We start from the raw sequence: 21,866 nt of genomic DNA, 5'->3' as shown, positions 1-21,866 counted from the left end.
AGTGAAGAGGAAGTCAAAAGCCTCTTGATGAAAGTGAAAGAGGAGAGTGAAAAAGTTGGCTTGAAGCTCAACATTCAGAAAACAAAGATCATGCCATCTGGTCCCATCACTTCATGGCAAATAGATGGGGAAACAGTGGAAACAGTGTTAGACTTTATTTTTTTGGGCTCCAAAATCACTGCGGATGCTGATTCCAGCCATGAAATTAAAAGATGCTTACTCCTTGGAAGGAAAGTTATGACCAACCTAGATAGCATATTAAAAAGCAGAGACATTACTTTGCCAACAAAGGTCCATCTAGTCAAGGCTATGGTTTTTCCCGTAGTCATGTATGGATGTGAGAGTTGGACTGTGAAGAAAGCTGATTGCCGAAGAATTGATGCTTCTGAACTGTGGTGTTGGAGAAGACTCTTGAGAGTCCCTTGGACTGCAAGGAGATCCAACCAGTCCAACCATTGTAAAGGAGATCAATCCTGGGTGTTCATTGGAAGGACTGATGCTAAAGCTGAAACTGCAATACTTTGGCCACCTCATGTGACGAGTTGACTCACTGGAAAAGAGTCTGAGGCTGGGAAGGATTGGGGGCGGGAGGAGAAGGGGACGACAGAGAATGAGATGGCTGGATGGCATCACCGACTCGATGGACATGAGTTTGAGTGAACTCCGGGAGTTGGTGATGGACAAGGAGGCCTGGCGTGCTGTGATTCATGGGGTCGCAAAGAGTTGGACACTACTGAGCGACTGAACTGAACTGAACTGACCATCAATTCTCAGCAAAGAAACCCCAAATGGTCAGTATTCCTCATTCATAATCAGGAAAATGCAAATTAAAACAACAGTGAGGTATCTTTATATAAGCAGCTTAAAATAGGTTTGTTGTTGTTCAGTCGCTCAGCTGTGTTTGACTCTTTGCGACCCCATGGACTGCAGCAGGCCAGGCTTCCCTGTCCTTCACTATCTCCTGGAGTTTGCTCAAACTCATGTTCATTGAGGCGGAGATGCCATCCAACTATCTCATCTGCTATCGTCCCCTTCTCCTCCTGCCCTCAATCTTTCCCAGCATCAGGGTCTTTTCCAATGAGTCAGTTCTTTGCATCAGGTGGCCAAAGTGTAGGTTACCAGTTCACATATTTTAATCAGCAAAAATTACAAAGTTATGTGTATGTGTGTGTGTGTGAGAATTGGTAATGGCTCAAGGAATTGAAAGCTTATACATCCTTGGTGGAAGAATAAATGGGGGAAACCACCTTAGTTATCAATTTGCCTTTTCCAGTGGGATGAAAGTTGTGGACGTCATGGAAGACAGATTTTACTCCTAAATATAAACCTTGAGAGATCACACATGTGAGCAAGAAGGCCAGTTCCAAAGAGGTTTAACTGCAGCATTTTGCTGACAGCACAGCAGGAAAACAACCAAAATAGCTAGCAGTCCAGGAAAGAACAAAGGGAAACGATGGTTTGTGCATACAACCAAGTGCTTTTAAAAATTTTCTTTTATTGACATGTAATCACATACCATAAAATCTACGCTTCTAAGGTATACAGTTCAGTGGTCTTTATTCACGAGGCTGAGCAACCATCACCACTGACTAACTCCACAACATTGTCATCAACCCAAGAAGATCCTCATACCCGTTTCTAGTCACTCCCCGTTTCTCCTTCTCCCCAGTTAATGGCAACCATTAACGGCAGCCATTAATCTGCTTTCTCTCTCTCAGGATCTGTCCTTTCTGGATATTTCATATCAATAAAATGCTGTGATGCACAGCTTTCTGTGTCTTAGCATAATGTTTCCAAGTTTCATCCAGGTCATGGCATGTAACAGTGCTTCATCCTATTTTGGGGCTGAGTAATATTCCATGGTATGGTTAACAACTGAATTCTGTGCAGCAAACAAGGAAATAAATCTTCAAAAATCACCTGGATGAATTTCAAAAGCATAATGTTGATGGCAATGAAAAAAAGGTGACAGAATTGTAATGATGATTCTCTATGTTTGTATAATGTAATAACAATAAAATATAATATACTGACTGTTGATAGATGCTTGAGGAGTAAAAGTATGAAAAAATCCATCAGTATAATATATACTACTCTGAGTGATGTTGACCTCCTAGAAGAAGAGGGAGGGAAATAGACTGGGAGGAGTAGAATAAAAACACAGCAAAGTCTTCATGGTTTGAAAATAAGGTCAGTGTGCTTATCTCCACTTATATTTTGGGGTGTTTTTCTTTATGACAGAAATATTTCATAATTAAAAACTTGAGAAAAAAGTTATCTAGGGAATTTCCTGGCAGTCCAGTGGTTAGGACTCCAGGCTTTCCCTGCTGAGGGCCTGGGTTCAATCCCTGGTAGGGGGGCTAAGATCCCGCAAGCTGCAGGCACGTCCAAAAAAAAGAGAAGTTATCCAGTGTATGCTACTGAGTGAAGAATATTTATATATGCATTCCAAATATTTATACTTTCATCCATTTATGTATTTTAAAATGACCTGCAAACCCGATTGAATGACATAACTTTGGAAGCAAAGCTCACATCCCCGTGCTTATCCAGGAGCGGTCATTTGGTACCACTATCACCTACACAAAAAGTCCGCATTCAGAAAAAAATCCTTAAAATTCTGTGTTCACATGAATTAATGAAGTTATGGGTGCCAAGTGACAGAGTCCACATAGATTCTGTGACTAACTTTATTGCAGCCTTTGATTTTAATAGTAAGAATAAAAACAGAAATATGGTGTCAGTAAGAAACGCTTTCATTCTTATCAGAGAGGAAACTGGTCTTGAGACTAGAGGGCTTGAAAGAATCAGGAACCAAATACTTCCAGCTGCTTTCCTAGGCGTGTGCTACTTAGGGATGCTTTTTGTTAATTCACGAGTGTCTCCCTTCATGGCTTGTATTTTTCTGCTCCTTTTGTGAAATCCCTGTGTCTGAGGGGTCACGTAGTCTTCTCTGAGGAACATTTTCCTTTTGCATGACGTCATCCTGAACTCCCTAAGTGAATACTCCCAGTCCCACTAGCCTATAGATACTGTATGTATTCTTAGCCTATGATTTCATTCAAACCCTCCTTGTGGCTCAGAGAGTAAAGAATCCACCTATAATGCAGGATACCTGGGTTCAATCCCCTGGGTCCAGAAGACCCCTTGGAGAAGGAAATGGCAACCCACTCCAGTGTTCTTGCTTGGGAAATCCCATGGACAGACAGAGGATCCTGGCAGGCTACAGTCCATTGGGTCACAAAGAGTCGGACACGACTGAGCGACTAACACTTGCATACTAAGGGTGCACTCCAAGTCTTGTGAAAACTCAGCTTGTAATTTTTGAGAGGAGGGGAAGCAAGAAGGGAAACGTGATTCTACTACTATGAATAAGTGAGCCAAGAATACAGAATCAGCTGGCTTTTCCCAAGTCTGGTCACCCCGGCCATGCTAATCCGTCCTCTCTCTCCCAGAGCAAAGCTCTTCTCCCAGTCCTATATCTTCACCGTTGTATAGTCACAAGACCCCGGGGTCTCCTCGGCGGGGACTGAAGCTGCCCCAGACAGCGCCGTGGTGTTTAGCTGGGCGTAGGTCACCTCCTCGGGCTCGTCAGGCTTTGGGGAGAAGAGAGACAGGCTTGTAGAGCTGAGCTGTGCAGTAGGGTAGCCACGAACCACACATGGGCATTCAACTTCAGACAAACGTCAACTAAATTCAAACTGAGGTCCTCAGTCTCACCAGATGCATTTCAGATGCGGCGGGAGGCTGTGATATGTGTGGGACAGCACAGCTATAGACTGTTGCCCTCCTCGCAGGAAGTTCGTTCTAGGACAGCACGTTCTAGGATGGCCATGTTTTCGACTCTCATAACAGGATACCATCAATCAGTGGTAACTTGTGCTTATTCAAAATCAGTGCAAACGTATGGTTTGCAGAATAAGAACTGCCCTCCTATATGCATACCTACTGATGACGTAGTATGGTATTTTAAAAAATAATTTTGCTGAGATATAATGTATATACCATAAAATTCCCCTGGGATAAGTGTACAGTTCTGTGACTTTTAGTGAATTTGTAGAACGATGCTACCATCACCACCGTACAGCGGGAGAATATCCATCGCCCCCCAAAAGTTCCCTGGGCTTGTTTGCAGTTAAGCCTTGCTCTCCCTGCCCTCCACCCCCACCCCAGCCATAAGTAACTACTAATTTGCCTTTCCCGGAAATTTTATGTAAATGGAACAATTTTATATATAGTTTTTTGTATCTGACTTTTTTCATCTAGCAAACTGTTTTTGAGGTGCAGTCACTTCTCGCCTATATCTGTAACTTCTTTCTTTTACTGCTGAATATTCTATTGTATGGAGGTATCCCATCACAACATGACATTATCATATTATAATTATGAACAATGTGCTAATCAAGGTCATTAAGCCAACACTTAAAATAGCCCAGATTTAATCACTGGCACTGACTTTGTGATAAACTATGCCTTTCCATAACTTAATATTTATGTGTATCTAAATGAGTGCATCACCGACTCTGTGGACATGAGTTTGAGTGAACTCCGGGAGTTGGTGATGGACAGGGAGGCCTGGCATGCTGTGATTCATGGGGTCGCGGAGAGTCGGACACGACTGAGCGACTGATCTGATCTGATCTGAAGTGAATGCAATGTACATAAATATTACTTTAAATGCAACAATGTTTGAATCTTTTACTAATGCTTTTTTTTCGGCCAGCAGCTTGCAGAATCTTACTTCCCTGACCAGGTATTGAACCCAGGCCCTTGACAGTGAAAGCACCGAGTCTTAACCACTGGACCACCGAGGAATTCCCTGCTAATGATTCTATTTACTTGCTTTGGCTTCAAGAATGAGCCAGTGAACTTCTGTGCCCTGTGGGAAAAAGTGTGAATTTTACTTGCTATTGCTCTTAGATGTTATAATGTTCATTAATATTAAATCACAAATAAACAGTATTTTAGGGGGCTTCCTGGTGGCTCAGTGGTAAAGATTCCACCTGCAATGCAGGTGACGCAGGAGACACCAGTTCGATCCCAGGGTCAGGAAGATCCCCTGGAGGAGAAAATGACAACTCCCTCCAGTATTCTTTGCCTGGAAAATCCCATGGAGAGAGGAACCTGGCGGGCTATAGTCCATGGGGTCACAAAGAGTTGGACATGCCTAGCTGACTGAGCCTACACCCAACAAGCAGTATTTTGAACAGAAGAAATTGATGGGTGTAAATTGATTAATAATTGTTAAATGATGCTTTCATGCCACCCATTTGACACTTAAAATTTGCCAGAAACACCAATAAACCCTTTACATTTATGACATCCTTAGACTCTCACAGCCTTTTAACTGGGGATTTGGATTCCCCTTAGACACAGGAGGAAAGAAGTGAAGAAGTGTTAGTCGCTCAGTCATGTCTGACTCTCTGTGGCCCCATGGGCTGTAGCCCACCAGGCTCCTCTGTCTGTGGAGAGGAGTGGGTTGCCTTTCCCTTCTCCAGGGCATCTTCCTGACCCAGGGATTGAACCCAGGTCTCCTGCATTGCAGGCAGATTCTTCACCATCCGAGCCACCAGGAAAGGAAGGGTCCAAATTATGTGGGCTTGTGTCTTGTCTGTTGAATTTTTGTTGGAGCATAGGTGACTGACAGTGTTGTTAGGTTCAGGTGCGCAGTAAAGTGAATCAGTTGTACATATACATGTGTCCCCTCTCATGGGGGTTTTGTGATTTGTCTCAGACCACACTGGTAATAAATAGTAGAGAATCCAGCTACTGTGAAATTCAAAGCACCTGTTTTGTTTGTTTGTTTGTTTATTTGTTTGAGATGTAACTGATATATAACCCAGTGCAACTTTAAGCTGTACTCATGTCGATGTGGAGAAGGCAATGGCACCCCACTCCAGTACTCTTGCCTGGAAAATCCCATGGACGGAGGAACCTGGTGGGCCCATGGGGTCGCTAAGAGTCGGACACGACTGAGCAACTTCACTTTCACTTTTCACTTTCATGCATTGGAGAAGGAAATGGCAACCCACTCCAGTGTTCTTGCCTGGAGAATCCCAGGGACGGGGGAGCCTGGTGGGCTGCCGTCTGTGGGGTCACACAGAGTCGGGCATGACTGAAGCGACTCAGCAGCAGCATGTTGATGTGATACACTGATATAGGGTACCACCTTGCTAACACCTCCATCCGTCACATAATTATCCTTTCTTTTTCGTGATGAGAACAATTGTGATCTAGCCTCCTAGCATCTTCGACACATACGATACAGTATTGCTGACTATAATCCCCAAGCTGTGCTTTAGATTCCCAGGACTTATTCATTTACAAGTTGCAAGTTTGTTCCCTTAAATGTCATCTTCCCAGGTCCCCTTCCCGCCCGCCCCCCGCCAGCCCCTGTTAACCTCCTATCTACTCTCTTTTAATGGGTTCCTCAGATGTTTTTAAACTCAATATCAAATGGCCGCATGAATATAACCAGCGTTTGAGCTAAGCCAAGAGGCAGACAGACCAGCCTCTGGTGGTACGTGAGCTCTTGGGTTATTCCATAGGGGAGAACTCACCGATTCAGATATCCTTTCCAGGGTAGGTACATCTGCGTGTGAGTACAAGGAGACAAAACTCAGTTCTCAGATGGCAAGAGTCAGATGGTAGTCTTTCCATCCCAAGGTTCCTCATGGTTTCAGCCCTGATCACTTACCTGAGTACCTCTGCTTGTGCACTTTGGAATGGCAGGTTCTGAGAAAGAGAAACGTGTTAAAAGTCTGGGATCTGGAGATCTGGGGGAGGGGATAGGGCTGACCGAGGTGGGGCTGGGCCTCAGAGTCACTGATGTGCAGACGGGGTCTCCGAAGAGTGGAGTGGGAGTTAAGGCAGGGCATGAGGTCTGTCAAGTGTATTTACCTCTTGGTGGATTCTTCCTGTGATGAATCTATTAAAAACAAACCAAGAAGGAATGTATCTCCCTAGCGCATCCTTCACTTTGGTCCCCGTCCTCGCTCTGAGCTCACCTTGCTGCGTGCACTTGTAGATGAGAAAGACGGCAAGGAAGAGGAGAAGGAGGGAGAGGCAGCTGCCTGCGGCCACGACGACAACCCGGGCGTCTGGCGGGAGAAGGACGGGGCCGAGGGTCAGGCGGGCTCCGCAACGCGCGGAGCAGCTCCGCAGAAGAGCTGCAAGCAGCCAGACAGCCTGGCGTCAAGACCTGGAGCGGCCACTCTCCAGCTGGGAAGTCCAGTCGCTTGAGGGAGTTTGCCTCATCTCCCTGAGCGTTTGTTTTCCGGATCAAACCGAGGAGAGCAGTTGTGGCTGCTTTACTGGTTGGTCGAGAGACGGAGTGGGTCAATGCCTACAGAGGGGGCTAGCACAGTGCCCAGCAGATGGCAAACACCCAGTAAACGTTTCATCCCCAGGAATAATACTTATTAACTGTGAGCCATTAGCACTTCTAAGTGTTTTCTCATTAAAATTTTTTTTTGTATCAACTTTTTTCTTTTGCCATGAAGCTTGCAGGAGCCTGGTTCCCCAACTAGGGACTGAATCCAGTCCTTTAGCATGAAAGCCTGGAGCCCTAACACTGGACCACCAGGGAATTCCCTGTTCTTTCTCATCTTGACAATAAGTACACAAGGTAAGTTTGCCATCCCCATTTCATTCATACATAAACCAAGTACCTGGAATTAAACTGAGTTTCCCCAGAGTCACATGGCCAGGATGGGCTTTGGATGCTGCTATGTCTAACCTTTCTGACTAGTCTGCCCCAAGGTCAGGGTAGCTCTGTGCTGACCCCAGGTGTGGACGTTCAAGAGAAGTGACATTCTGAACCTTTTCCAGGGAAGTCATAATCTGGTGAGAAACACATTTACCCAGACTAACTGTGATGCTATGGAAGGGAAGACAAGTCCAGCAACAGATGAATCAACGTCCAAGAATCATTTTCTCAAGATCAGGAAGCAACCTCAGTGTCCATCCATAGATGAATGGATAAAGAAGGTATGGTATATATACACATACACTGCCGATGCTGGGGGTCTGAGTTCAATCCCTGGTCAGGGAACTAGATCCCACAAGCTGCAACTAAGATCTGGTGCAGCCAAATAAATAAATATTTAAGAAAAACAAAAATAAACTCATTAAAACAGTGATTGCCAGAGGCTTGGGGTGGGGTATATTGGGGGAGAAGTTGGTCAAAGAACGCAAACAAGTTTCAGACGACTGAGGACTGAGGACCTAATGGACAGCATAAACCACAGTTGGTGGTGCTGTAGTGTGTGATGAAATTTCCTGAGGGAGTAGATCTTAAGCGTTCTCACACACACACACAAAGCAAATATGTGACATGAGCTGAAAGCTTCACTTTCACTGCAAGGCGCTCAGTCGTGTCCGAGTATTTATGACCCCGTAGACTATACCGTCCATGGAATTCTCCAGGCCAGAGTACTGGAGTGGGTAGCCTTTCCCTTCTCCAGGGGGTCTTCCCAACCCAGGGATCGAACCCAGGTCTCCCGCATTGCAGGTAGATTCTTTACCAGCTGAGCCACCAGAGAAGCCCATGACATGACTTGAGTTGAGTGACGTGCAATTAACTCTATGGGGCAAATCCTTCTACAATGTATTGTTGTTTAGTCGCTAAGTCATGCCCAGCTTGCAACACCTTGGGCTGTAGCTTGCCAGGCTCTTCTGTCCCTGGGATTTCCCAGGCAGGAATACTGGAGTGGGTTGCCATTTCCTTCTCCAGGGGATCTTCCCCACCTAGGGATCGAACCCGAGTCTCCTGAGTCTCCTGCATTGCAGGCAGATTCTTTACCACTGAGCTACCAGGGAAGCCCCTATCCTGTATCAAATCATCCCATTGTACACTTTAAGTATCTTACCGCTTTATTTGTCAATGATACCTCCATGAAACTGGTGGGGAGGGGAAGGAGGTGTGGGAAAGGGAGGTGAGGAGAGCTCCCTTGAAGCAGTGATGATGAAAAGCCCTGACTCGGAAGCGCTCAGTGTAGACTCTGACTCACGGTGTCGGATAAGGAGGTTGCAGTGATCGGGACTGTTCTCTCACACAGCATCCCGCCCCCACCCACCTCCCTCGGTAGCAGATGCTGTCAGCGCGCCTCCGCCTGCAGTCCCCCAGGTTCCCTTGCCATTCTTAGGCATGCTCGATCATGGTTTCTCCCCCTTCCCAGCGTGAGCACTTTGGTGTCTTTGTTGGCAGTGGTGGTGGTGGGGTACTGCCCGGAAAATGCCTTGGGAATCTAAGGGGCCCAAGGACACCCATTTTTCAACAGCTGACATCTGTGGGAGCCACACATCCCCGTGGACTTGGAAAAGTGGAGCAGAAACACCCCTTCCTGGATGGCAACAAAGGAACATCAGCCTTGCCTTACGCTCTCAACCCTCCCCTTGATGACCCTACAGTTTATCTCATGCTGCAGTTCACTAGAAATGAGAAGTAAATGATTGCGAGACTGTCCACCGCCCACTGAACTGGGTTTGCCCTGGGATGGCCACATATCCTGGCCAAATTTTACTTCAGCTACTTACACATTGCCAAAATTAACTTGCAGAAGGTCTGTCATACTGACCTAAGGCATCTGACAGAGCAGTGGGGTATGGCTTGACGCAGGGCATGAAGTCTCAGGACACCTGGCCTTGTGGTAAAGTTAGGGGATGAGCGTCATCGTCGTCTCTGCCCAGAGTTAGAGTAGGGGCCTCCTTTCTAGTAGCCAGGAGGCGCGTGTATGTAGGCTGCAGACAGCCTCTTGTTGTTGTTTAGTCACCAAGTTGTATCTGACTCTTTTGCATCCCCCATGGACTGTAGCCTACTAGGCTTCTCTGTCCACGGGAGTTCCCAGGCAAAGAATACTTGGGTGGGTTGCCATTTCCTTCTCCAGTGGATCTTCCCAACCCAGAGATTGAATCTGAGTCTCCTACATTGGCAGGTGGATTCTTTAGCACTGAGCCACCTGGGAAGCCCAGATCATAGAATTAAGATCCCCTAAGCTGCATGGCACAGCAAAAATGAATCCTGGATGGATAAGCCCATTTCAGTCTAAACCTTCAGAAAGCCCTAGTTTTTATGAGAATTTCTCCTAAAGGAAATCAGTCCTGAATATTCATTGGAAGGACTGAGGTTGAAGCTGAAACTCCAATACTTTGGCCACCTGATGCAAAGAGTTGACTCACTGGAAAAGACCCTGATGCTGGGAAAGATTGAAGGTGGGAGGAGAAGGGGATGACAGAGGATGAGATGGCTGGATGGCATCACCAGCTCAATGGACATGAGTGTGAGCAAGCTCTGGGAGTTGGTGATGGACAGGGAGGCCTGGCGTGCTGCAGTCCATGGGGTTGCAGATTCAGACACGACTGGGCGACTGAACTGAACTGGACTGAGGGTAAAATCTTAGTCAATTCTTGGCAGAAAACCAGCATCAGAAAAAAATTAATATTCACTGTTTTTTGAGAACTTGAAAGTTTTAGCAAGTCTTTGATCATACATCATCCCAGTGTATAGACTCCGCAGGTCCTGGTCCCATTCTCCAAACCAGTCATACCGACTCACCCCCGTTCTTCCTGAAACTCCACCGTAGCTTTTCATCATGTAAAACAGCAGACGATATACCTTGTGCTGTTTTACTCACCAGTGTTTTTAGAGGTGGATATAATTGGGGGAAACAAGTCCCTTCTATTACCTGTCTTTGCAGGGGTGGGTTTGCTTTCCTCTTGGCTCCCTAGAAAACAGGAAAGGAGAAAAAAATCACAGTATTTATATGAGAACCTTGGGGACATAAACCCTCATGTTCTATTTACAGACTTCGTGCCCTCTTTGGGAAGCAGAGAGGAGAATGTTTTTTTTTTCTCCCTGTTCTCCAGGTGCCCACTGTGCCCCAAACCCAGGCCAGAGCACTAGGTTAGTCTTTTTAACACTGCTGGAGCTTCGTATTATTTTAATAACAAAAATATTTATGAATGACACTGCTAATTCCCCACCTTCCAATCCTATCCCAGGGAAGAGCACCAACATTTTGCAAGTATTCTCTCCCATTTGGTAGGTTGCCGGTTCACGTTGACGATTGTTTATTTTGCTGTGCAGAAGCCTTTTTGTTTGATATACTGTTGTTGTTCAGTTGCTAAGTCATGTCTGACTCTTGGTGACCCCATGGACTGCAGCACGCCAGGCTCCCCTATCTCAGTTTGGTCAAATTAATGTCCATTGAGTCGGTGATGCTATTTAACCATCTCATCCTCTGTTGTCCCCTTCTCTTTTTGCCTTCAATCTGTCCCAGCATCAGGGTCTTTTATAATGAATTGGCTCTTCGCATCAGGTAGCTAAAGTATTTATTTTTGCTAATTTTCTGTAGATAAGATCATATCTGCAAATGAAGGCAGTTTTACGTCTTCCTTTTCAATTTGAATGCCTTTTTTTTCTGTCTTGCCCAGTTGTTCCAGAGAGGACTTCCAGTATTACATTGAATTGAAGTGGTGGGCATCTTTGTCTTATTCCTGATATCAGAGGAAAAGCTTTCAACTTTTCACCATTAAGTATGACCTTAGCTGTGGGCTTGTTATACTGGCCTTTATTGTGTTGAAGTATGTTCCTTCTACACCCAATTTATTGAGAGTTTTTATATTGAAATGATCTATTTTATCAAAATTTTTTACATGTAACATGAACAAATGATTTTTACCCTTCATTCTATGAACTTGTGTATCACACTCATCGACTTGTATATTGAACCATCATTGGGTTCAGAGGAGAAATCTCACTTGATCATGGTGTGTGAGTCTTTTAATGTAGTGTTAAAATTGATTTGCCAACATTTTGTTGAGAACTTTCACATCTGTATTCATCAGGGATATCGGTCTATAGTTTTCTTTCAGTGTCCTTATCTGGTTCTGACATCGAGGTGATGCTGGCCTTGTAAAATAAAATGAGCACAGGAATGTTCCTTCCTCTGCACTTTTTGGGAAGAGGCTGGGAATGACTGGAGTTATTTCTTCCTTAAATGTTTGGTGGAATTCACCAGTGAAACCATCCGGTCCTGGGCTTTTCTTTGTTGGGAGGTTTTGATTGCTGATTCAGTCTCTTTATGAGTTATTGATCTGTTCCAGTCTTCCGTTTCTCCATACTTCAATCTTGGTTTGTAAACGTCCGCAAACGTTCTCCTGTCTGTAGGTACTACCCGCGTCCGCGTTCTCCCAGACGACGGCCAAGAGGGGCTGGGATCAGGTCACAGTCGCCTGCTGGCTCCACGGCTAGTTCTGAGGTCTGTCTGCCTGTTATCCAGTGCCCAGGCGGGTAAGGCTCCTCCTGGGCCCTTTGGTGTCTGGTGGTGCCACAGCTCCCACGAGGCACTTTTGCTCTCGAATGGGTGCCAAATTCTAGTTGTTGGAGTGAGGGTACAAAAATAAGGAATGGCAGACCTCCCAAGTGGCACAGTGGGTAAGAATCCACATGCCAATGCAGGGGACACGGGTTCGATCCCCGGTCCAGGAATATTCCACGTGCCGTGGAGCAGCTAACCCCAAGAGTCACAACTTCTGAGCCCACGAGCTACAACCACCGAAGCCCTTGCACCCAGAGCCCGTGCTCTGCAGCAAGAGAAGCCCCTGCAATGAGAATTCCGTGCACCGCAGCAAAGGGTAGCCCCGATTCACCCCAACTAGAGAAAGCCCATGTGCAGCAGCAAAGACCCAGCACAGCCAAAACTTATTTGATTATTTTTTTAAAAGAAAAAGAAAAAAATCACAGGCTCAAAATGGAATCATTTGTGTAGGCTGTGCTAAGACTTAATACCTAATCTAACTGAACTTTGAACCCCATGCCCAGAAATGTTGTCTTAAATAGTCAGTCGGGACTTTTTAGCTTAGCGCCAGTGAGGTCATCTGTCACAGGGACCCCTCCTTCCCCCGGGGGACCGCCGGCTAATCTGCCGCAGACCCCTTTCTGTCCTCCACAGGTTGTGGCGGTGGTTCAGTCACTACATGCAAAGTCACTTCAGTCGTGTCAGGCTCTTTATCGCCCTGTGGACTGTAGCCCGCCAGGCTCCTCTGTCTGTGGGATTCTCCAGGCAAGAATACTGGAGTGGGCTGCCACTTCCTCCTCCAGGGGATAGCAAAGCACGATTTGCAGCGCACATTTTTAGTTACGCTCTGGGATGGGGAAAGCAGCTTCTCAGCAGCAGGTTTCGTGGGTCCATTTTACAGTGAGGTGCCCGGGGTCAGTGACGTCACCTGTGCAAAGGTGCTCTCTGACTGCACCCAAGGATTTTATGGCTGGAAGGATCTCTGTGCTGTATTTGCCAAACATTCAAGACTAACCTGTTTGAGAAATAAAGAGGGGGATTGTCCGAGGTGAAGGACAGAGAGAAAATATGCCCAGACCACCAATCAAGGAGCCCACGATTGCCTTAGGTGGGTTAGTTGCTCAGTCACATCCAACTCTTTGTGACCCCGTGGACTGCAGCCCTCCAGGCTCCTCTGCCCATGGGATTCTCCAGGCAAGAATACTGGAGCGGGTTGCCATGCCCTCCTCCCGGGGATCTTCCTGACCCAGGTATCGAACCCGCATCTTCTGCATTGGCAGGTGGATTCTTTACCATCTGAGCCACCAGGGAAGCCCAGGCTCCAGGTGAGTGAGGAGGAATTCAGCCACCTTCCTGTTAGTTCTGCCCTTTATTGTACCCAGAGTCCTGTGACTTCCCCAGCATGAACGTCACATTCCAGACGTCAGACTGGCAAGTGAGGGTCACGTTGCTGCCGCGTGCAGCCCCTGAGCTGGGCAAGGCAAGGAGGAGAGGTTTGGGAAGTTTCTCTGGAAAGATTCTGGAGTCAGACTCTTCACACTGGTGACCACCGAAACCCTCCTAGAATTCAGAGGATGAAAGGGAAAAGGTCATGAAACTTGGGGTGCGGTAACAGAGTTTAGGTGGGAGACAACTCACCATTCTTTCCCTCATCTTCATTGCCCAGACAAAGCCCTGGAAGAGAAACACTCATGAGAGGTGAATTATATGCTTGTCTTTTTCTTTTTAATTGATGTATCTTTGATTGTTGTGTTAGTTTTCAGCGTACAGAAAAGTGATCCAGTTATGTATCTAGATCTACAGATATACAACTAGACATGAGAGTGACTCAGGAGATCGGCCCTTGTTTCCACTCAAGTGTGGGCTCAAAACACAAGCCCCCAAGCTTCACCAGGAAGCAGGGACATGGGAGCCTGGCAGTGGACGGAGCCCACATTCGCTCTGGCTACAACGGCCGAACTGACAGGCAGGAAACTGGTTTCTGGGTGGTCGGGGGGGTGGGGGTGTCTCCAGGTCTCCTGGTCTCTCTTTAGTTCCTCTCTCCTCTGCTTTTAGTCTAAAGTCATCTCAGCTCTGTTATCAGCCAGTGTGCTGCTCCAATAGTGACTCCCATTCTTCCTTTCTTTTCTTTTTTTTTAAATAAGCACACGATTGCCTTAGATTCACTTTTCATCATGAAACCTTACTGAGGAGTAGGTGAAAACTGACAGAGGGGTTCTCTGTTTTGGACAAATAAGATTGTATTACTGTGCACATGTGATGACTGGATGCACGTATGCGTTGTGCAATGACCACCACCATGAAGCTAGTGAGCAAATAAGTCAGCTCACATAGTTACCATGTGTGTGTGTGCGTGTGTGCGTGTGTGTGTGCGTGCGTGTGCGTGCGTGCGTGTGCATGTGTGTGCGTGCGTGTGCGTGTGCGTGTGTGTGCGCGCGTGTGTGCACATGTGCGTGTGTGTGTGTGCATGCGTGCGTGTGTGTGCGCGTGTGTGTGCACGCGTGTGTGCGCGCGTGTGTGTGTGCGTGTGTGTGCGCGCGCGCGGGGGGAGAATGTTTAAGATCCATTCTCTGAGCTAATTTCAATATTATTAACTATTGTCACCACGCTGGCCATTAGAGCCTCAGAACTTATCTTTCTTTTTAAAAAATATTTCTTTTGTGTTTGTTTATTTGGCTGTGCTGGGTCTTTGTTGCAGCATATGGGGCCTAATTCCCTGACCAGGGATCAAACCCGGGCCCCCTGGACTGGGATCACAGAGGCTTAGCCACTGGGCCACCAAGGAAGCCCTGTCTTTCTTACTAAAGGGCCACAGCTGACATGGGCAGGGAGCCGGCTGCAGTGGAGGCGCCCGCCACTAAGGAGAAGAGACACTCCGGCGTGGGTGGAGCAAGGGGTAAAAGGATAGCTCCTTGAAGCCTTAGTGGGATTCTGAGGCAGGGAGCTGCTGCTGCTGCTGCTGCCAAGTCGCTGCAGTCGTGACCGACTCCGTGCGACCCCACAGACGGCAGCCCACCAGGCTCCCCTGTCCCTGGGATTCTCCAGGCAAGAACACTGGAGTGGGTTGCCATTTCCTTCTCCAATGTGCGAAAGTGAAAAGTGAAAGTGAAGTCGCTCAGTCCTGTCTGACTCCTAGTGACCCCATGGACTGCAGCCTACCCGGCTCCTCCATCCATGGGATTTTCCAGGCAAGAGTACTGGAGTGGAGTGCCATTGCCTTCTCCGAGGGAGCTGTAGGCAACACAAGTAAGCATATTTATCTGGAAATAATTGCAGTGACTAACTACCAATCAGTGAGAATCTATCATCTGACAGACTCTTCACATTCGTCAGCCATGTACCCACTTATATTATCTAGCGGGTCCTTTACGACAACTGACATTCGCCATACAGCTACTCTCTGCCTGACTCAGCCAGGTATCACCCATTTAACATTTAGTATGGGCTCTGGAGAATGAAATGGCAACCCGCTCCTGTATCCTTGCCTGGAGAATCTCATGGACAGAGGAACCTGGAGGGCTGCAGTCCATGGGGTCGCAAAGAGTCAGACATGACTGAGTAATTAAACAGTAACAATGGCCTTTAAATACACCACGTGGAGAGCTGCTCAATTTCCAAGTAGAAAGGGAGGAGGAGAGTGACACTAGAATCTATAGTTCCCCAGAGAAGAGGAAAAATTACTTTGATGTTGTGACATAATAAGAAACACATTGGGTCTTTGTCCCTGGTCCAGGTACAGAGTTCCTCAAACTCTTGAAATTCCTTGAGTGTTGTGAGAGGTAAAAGTGTCTTTTGTTATGTTAATATAACTTTTGGAAAAGTCTCTAGGTAACCTAAGGATGGTGGCTGGTTGCCAGGGAAACAACCAAGTGATTAAAGGGTTGGAACTGTCAGTCTTATCCACTCCCCACCCCACCCCCAACCCCGACCTCCAGGAAGGGAAGAAGGGCTGGAGATTACCAATTGCCAGTGATTCAATCAATCATGCCTAAGTCAACTAAAAAAAATACGCACAGCCTAAAAGTTGAGAGTTATCTTTTATTCATTGGATATTCTTAGGACTTCAAGCCCGGGAGGCAGTATCTCAGGTAACCCTGAGAGAACTGCTGGCAGGTGTGGTGTGGGAAGGATATGTGTGAGTTTTGCAACAAAGGGCAGGAGGTCAGAACAAAACATTACTGTTAAAAGAAAATCAGATATCTCAAGTTAAAGAATTTAGCGCTTTTGTCAGTATGGGCAGACGCAAGCGTCTGGGCTCATGGCAGTCATCCCTTTGGTATGGGCCTCGGCTGTCTGCGGCCAGCATCCCTGTGCTTTCCCACCCCTGAGCTCCCTCGGGGCTCACCGTGGGGAGTGGCTGCAGTCTGGTGGCTGCTGGATGGCAGGTGTCCTTTCCTTCCTGAGCGCCCTCGGGGCTCACCCTCAAGTTCTTCAGCCACTGATAACTGAGACACCCTTTGTTTACCGATCGGCAGGAGATAGTCCATTTCTCATCTTTGTAGCGAAGCCTCCATAGAAACGCAAATGGACGGGTTCAGAGAGCTTCCATGTTGGACACGTGGAGATTTTTCGAGCGCAATGTGCTCAGAAGCCCTTTTCCTCACACTTGGCTTTATGCACCTCTTCCATTGGGCTTTTCCTGAGTTAAATCCTTCTAGGCACTGTGCTTAGTCACTCAGTCGTGTCCAGCTCTTTGTGACCCCACGGACGTAGCCCACCAGGCTCCTCTGTCCCTGAGATTCTCTAGGCAAGAATACTGGAGTGGGTTGCCGTGCACTCCTTCAGGGCATCTTCCCAACCCAGGGATCAAACCCAGGTCTCCCACATTGCAGGTGGATTCTTTACCATCTGAGCCAGCAGGGAAGCCCAAGAACACTGGAGTGAGTAGCCTATCCCCTCTCCAGGGGAACTTCCTGACCCAGGAATTGAACCGGGGTCTCCTACATTGCAGGCGGATTCTTTACCTGCTGAGCTACCTGGGAAGCCCAAATTCTTCTATAAAAAATTGGTAATCTAGTAAGTAAAATGTTTCTCTGAGTTCCATGTTCTCACAAATTTGAGTTCTAGCAAGTTGATGGACCCAAGGAGGGGCTTCTTAGAACCTTTGATCTGTAGCCAGTCGGACAGAAACACAGGTGGCCACCAGGGCTCATGATTGGCACCTGAAGTGGCAGGGAGGTCATCTTCTAGGACGGAGCCCTCAATCTGTGGGATCTGACGGTATCGCCAGGTAGATTGTGTCACAGTGGAGTTGAATTGCAGGACAACCAGCTGAGTCAGCTGCTGGGTGGTATGAAAACACCCCCCCCCTTCATATTCACACACATCAGAACTGGGTGCAGAGTCCTCACTGATATCTGAGAAGTAAAACACTGCCTGCCACGTCAGTAAGCAAATGGTGTCACCACCATACCTCTGACAGTGAGCAGGTGAGCTCTGAGGCAACGCAGGAAGCAAAGAACGCCTGCCATCCAGCAGCCATCAGACTGCAGCCACTGCCCATGGCGAGCCCCAAGGGAGCTCAGGATGCGAAAACACAGGATGCTGGCCCCAGACAGCTGAGGTGTACATCCAAGGAATGACTTCAGTGAGCCCACGGCGAGCCCCGAGGGAGCTCAGGATGTGAAAACACAGGATGCTGGAGCTGAGGTGTACACCCAGGAATGATTTCAGTCAGCCCAGACTCTTGTGTCTTCCCATACACAGAAAAGAGCTAAATTCCTTAGCTTGAGATATATGGTTTTCTTTTATTAGTAGTAGTGTTTTCATGCTCAAACCACCTGCCCTTAGTTGCAAAATTCCTATCCATCCTGGCTCCCCCCTCGCCTCCTTGAAGCAGTTCTTTCAGAATTATTTGTGATGCTGTCTCTAGGGCTGGAAGTCCCAAGAATATCCACTGAATAAAACACAACTCTCAACTTCTACGTTGTGCAATTTTTTTTTCAGTTGACAGTTTACACAAGGTCCTACAGGAGTCGGCTGGAACCCTAACCCAATATGACCGGTGTCCTCATAGGAAGCTGGAAGGGCAGGCACTGTTAGGCACTGGGTTGCCAAGATGCCATTCCCCAAGTACAAGCCGTGAGCCTGGCCACCCTACCTTCTACCCTCGACCCAGCTGAATAGGATATATCTCTGGAAACCCAGAAGGAGCAAGCCAGCCTGTTGGCCATAAGATCCCGGTTTAAATGGGAGTACCAGCTTCCATGCAACAACCCTCGCCGCCGAGGGCTTATTGAGGATCCTGCTTTGGTTCATCGGACCTAAGCAAGGTCAGCAAATGTCTATCCCAGTTTCAGGCCCACCCCCAGAGCCTGCTCTCAGGAGCTCTGTTTGGGACTGGGCACCTCCTCCTCTGGTTTTATGTTTTCAAAACTGACAGAGATAGGAAAGAAAAACTGATCCAGGAAGGAAAATCGGATTGAGCATTTAACATCTCTTGTCAATTCTGACAATGATGACCATATGTACTGTTGTTTAAATGAATCTATTAATCATTAAAAAAAGATAAGAGGTTGGGAACAGACCTGGAGACAGAACATGCAGAGGGAAGGTGGTCATGTGACCATGTGAGGCTCTGTAAGCCGAGGGCTGCTAAGGGTGCCGAGCCATCTCCCAGCCAGAGCTGAGGAGGCAGGCATGGAACAGACCCTCCCTCGGAGCCACGAGGAGGGATCAGCCCTGCTGACAGCCTGGTTTTGGACTTCTGGCCTCCAGAATGGTGGGAGAATAGACGTCTGTTGTTTTAAGCCACCCAATTTGCAGTCGCCTGTTACGGCAGCCCAAGGGGATAAGTGTGGGGAGAATGAGGTCCATCTCTCGACTGCCCCATTTATTCTGTCCTGAGGCTGGAGGTTTGGGGTACGGGGACCAGCGGCCACTTCTCACGCTTACATGCGTGTGTGTGGGATGAGCGTGACCTCAAAGGGAAGGGCTTAGCCCAGAAGGAGGAAGGAACCAGGGGGTGGGAGGGGGGCACCTGGTGTCCTCCACGCCACCCCGCTCCCGAACCCGGCTCCACTCACAGAGGAGGAGCGGGGCACTCAGTTGGGTGGGGCTGCCTTTCCAAAGTCTGGAGAGACCAGGCCAAGATTATAGCCTAGGGCTTCCTTCCTGCCGTCTGAGTTCTGTTTGATCACCTTGTGTTCACGCTGGACATCAGCTTAAAATCAAGCTCAGGATACGGCTGGGCAGAAAATGTTCCTACCCTCTGCTCCCTGTTTGTATCATGAAGTGAAGTGTAATTTACTCAGTCGTGTCCAACTCTTTGTGACCCCACGGACTAGAGCCCGCCAGGCTCCTCTGTCCATGGGATTCTCCAGGCAAGAATACTAGAGAGGGTGGCCATTCCCTTCTCCAGGGGATCTTCCCAACCCAGGGATCGAATCCAAGTCTCCCGCATTGCAGGCAGATTCTTTACCATCTGAGCCACCAGGGAAGCCCCACCTTCACATCACAGGGAAAAACGAATCTGACTCCATCTTGGATCTGTTTCTTTGACTTTAACCTTTGTGTTCTGTGGTTTTTGCTACAAGTTAATCACTAAAGGGATGTTGTCTGCAAGCTTAAGGCAGTCCTAGTGGCTCTCGTCTATGAACCCTGCTTCTCATGCCTGAGTCTTGAGCTGGAATACCTTTGCTTCAGCTCACAGGAGGTATCCGGACCGGGCCCACCTGTGAATGGCTGCAGGAAAGAAGAGACCAACATACGCCTTCTGGATTCTGGCCGGAAGTACAAAATATTTGCAACCATTTGTTGCCGCTTTTATTTCACCTCCTCACTTCCCCCTCTTTGTTCTACGAGAGTAACGAGCATCCAGACCCTCGGCAAGATGGGTCTTTGGGACGTTAGTCCACCATCTTCTTGGGCCGCTGGTGCTATTTTTTACCCCAACAACCCATCTTTCAAGTTATCGGCCTGTCATGCAGTGACCAGTACGAGCTTGGACTCAGTAATAACGTGTCTCTTCTGTATTCCTTGTTCATAACCAAACACAGACTTTCACACCCTGCCTCCCATATGCCAATGGGACATTCAAGGCAAGTTGGTGGTATGTAGACAGTACAGCCTTGGGGTCCCATCCGAGCTGTGCGTTTCTGAGCCGAGAACACTGAGGGTGTTACCACATGTCTCTGCTTCCTCATCCCTTATGTGCAGGCACCAAAACCAGTGCGTGCAGATAGCACAGCCTGCAAAACTGTGACAGGTCGCTTGTACCCAGTACACGGAAGCCACCATTTCTGTACTTGCCACGTTCCCCTTGGCAACCTGCACTACCTGGGGAATGTTCCCACCCTCAAACCCATCTGTCCCAGCCCTGGAGACTCACCGAGGCAAAGCAGGGACAGGAATTCTGTGATCATCGCGTCCCTTCTGTCTGGACCAAGATCCCGTCTTCAGTTCTACAGTTCAAAGGAAGACACGGGCCGGGCAGACCACAGCCCCCTCCTGCCCTCTCGGTCCCAGGGATGTGTGGCCAGAGGTTTTGCTCTGACCCTTGGCTCCTCCACCATCTGGGGCACAGTTTCCTTCTCACAGCTGACTCAGGAAGCCAGAAGCCACCACCAACAACATCTTCCTCATAAATCTACTGTGTGAGGCTCCACCCACCCTGAGATCTTGCCTATCTCGTCTGAAGTCCGGCCCAAGATGTTTTCCTTTAAAATACTTTGTCTTTTCAGAGGAGGAGGAGTACCCTGTGAGATCCTTTCTATGTGGACTCTAAAAAGAAGTCATACAAATGAACTTACAAAACAGAAAGAGACTCACAGGCTTAGAGAATGAACTTATGGTGGTGAGGGCTGGGGGAAGGATGAAGGGAAGGGATAGTTGGGGAGTTTGGGATGGACATGTACACACAGCTATATTTTAAATGGATAACCAATGAGGTCCTACTGTAGAGCACAGGGAACTCTGCTGAGTGTTATATGGGAACTTGGGAGAGAATGGATACACGAATATGTACAGCTGAGTCCCTTCACTGTTTACCGGAAACTATCACATCGTTAATCGGCTGTACCCCAATACAAACAAAAGAGCTTTTTAAATAGATAATCTGTCTTTTAAACAGCTTTATGTTTTTAATTGAAATATAAATGGCTTATATTCGTTTCAGGTGTCCCACATAGTGATTCAGTGTTCTTATGAATTATACTCATTTTAATAAACTTGCTGCTGGGACAGAGGAGCCTGGTAGGCTGCAGTCCATGGGGTCGCTAAGGGTCGGACACGACTGAGTGACTTCACTTTCACTTTTCACTTTCACACATTGGAGAAGGAAATGGCAACCCACTCCAGTGTTCTTGCCTGGAGAATCCCAGGGACAGAGGAGCCTGGTGGGCTGCCGTCTATGGGGTCACACAGAGTCGGACACGACTGAAGTGACTTAGCAGCAGCAGCAGAGCAGCTGGGACTTCCAGTGGTAAAGAATCTGCCTTCCAATGCAGGGTACATGGGTCCCTTCCCTGGTAAGGGAACTAAGATCCCACATGGGGCAACTAAGCCTGCTTGCCTCAACTGGAGAATCCGTGTGCCACAATTAGAGGTGCTCGTGTGCTGCAATAAAGA

At 47.7% G+C, this 21,866-nt stretch overlaps 1 protein-coding gene and 1 pseudogene across 3 annotated transcripts; one reads left to right on the top strand and one right to left on the bottom strand.

Annotated features, from left to right (window-relative positions):
• Positions 1 to 1,475: 1,475 nt before the first annotated feature.
• On the bottom strand, positions 1,476 to 20,895 carry LOC129546396 (V-set and transmembrane domain-containing protein 1-like). Of its 3 annotated transcripts, none has more exons than XM_088830107.1 (8): positions 20,629 to 20,895; positions 13,938 to 13,973; positions 10,686 to 10,724; positions 7,008 to 7,100; positions 6,901 to 6,928; positions 6,698 to 6,735; positions 6,561 to 6,592; positions 1,476 to 1,920 (listed from the first exon to the last, which is right to left on the bottom strand). In XM_088830107.1, the coding sequence occupies exons 1-8, from the start codon at positions 20,660 to 20,662 to the stop codon at positions 1,810 to 1,812; spliced, it is 411 nt and encodes a 136-aa protein (XP_088686233.1). In that variant the 5' UTR covers positions 20,663 to 20,895; the 3' UTR covers positions 1,476 to 1,809. The 3 variants fall into 3 exon arrangements, with proteins under 3 accessions (XP_088686233.1, XP_055267281.1, XP_055267282.1); XM_055411306.2 differs by having other exon boundaries at positions 1,476 to 3,596; positions 20,629 to 20,889; XM_055411307.2 differs by lacking the exon at positions 13,938 to 13,973 and having other exon boundaries at positions 1,476 to 3,596; positions 20,629 to 20,892.
• LOC148774271 (NADH dehydrogenase [ubiquinone] 1 beta subcomplex subunit 4 pseudogene) lies at positions 17,863 to 18,751 on the top strand (annotated as a pseudogene).
• Positions 20,896 to 21,866: the final 971 nt, after the last annotated feature.

This window comes from Moschus berezovskii, chromosome 22 (genome assembly GCF_049115385.1).
Source record: "Moschus berezovskii isolate FMDL1 chromosome 22, NW_MosBer_1.0, whole genome shotgun sequence".
Taxonomy (NCBI): domain Eukaryota; kingdom Metazoa; phylum Chordata; class Mammalia; order Artiodactyla; family Moschidae; genus Moschus; species Moschus berezovskii.
The sequence above is the reverse complement of the archived record's forward strand: the minus strand, read 5'-3'. Positions and strand labels throughout refer to the sequence as shown.

Bases quoted from the DNA above. Each gene is read 5' to 3' on its own strand.
- LOC129546396 (XM_055411306.2), bottom strand. From the start codon at position 20,662: ATGATCACAGAATTCCTGTCCCTGCTTTGCCTCG. The intron at 6,929-7,007 runs GTGAGCTCAGAG...TGTTTTTAATAG, and splicing joins CTACAAGTGCACGCAGCAAG to ATTCATCACAGGAAGAATCC. The intron at 3,597-6,560 runs GTGAGTTCTCCC...TTCTCCCCAAAG, and splicing joins TGGAAAGGATATCTGAATCG to CCTGACGAGCCCGAGGAGGT.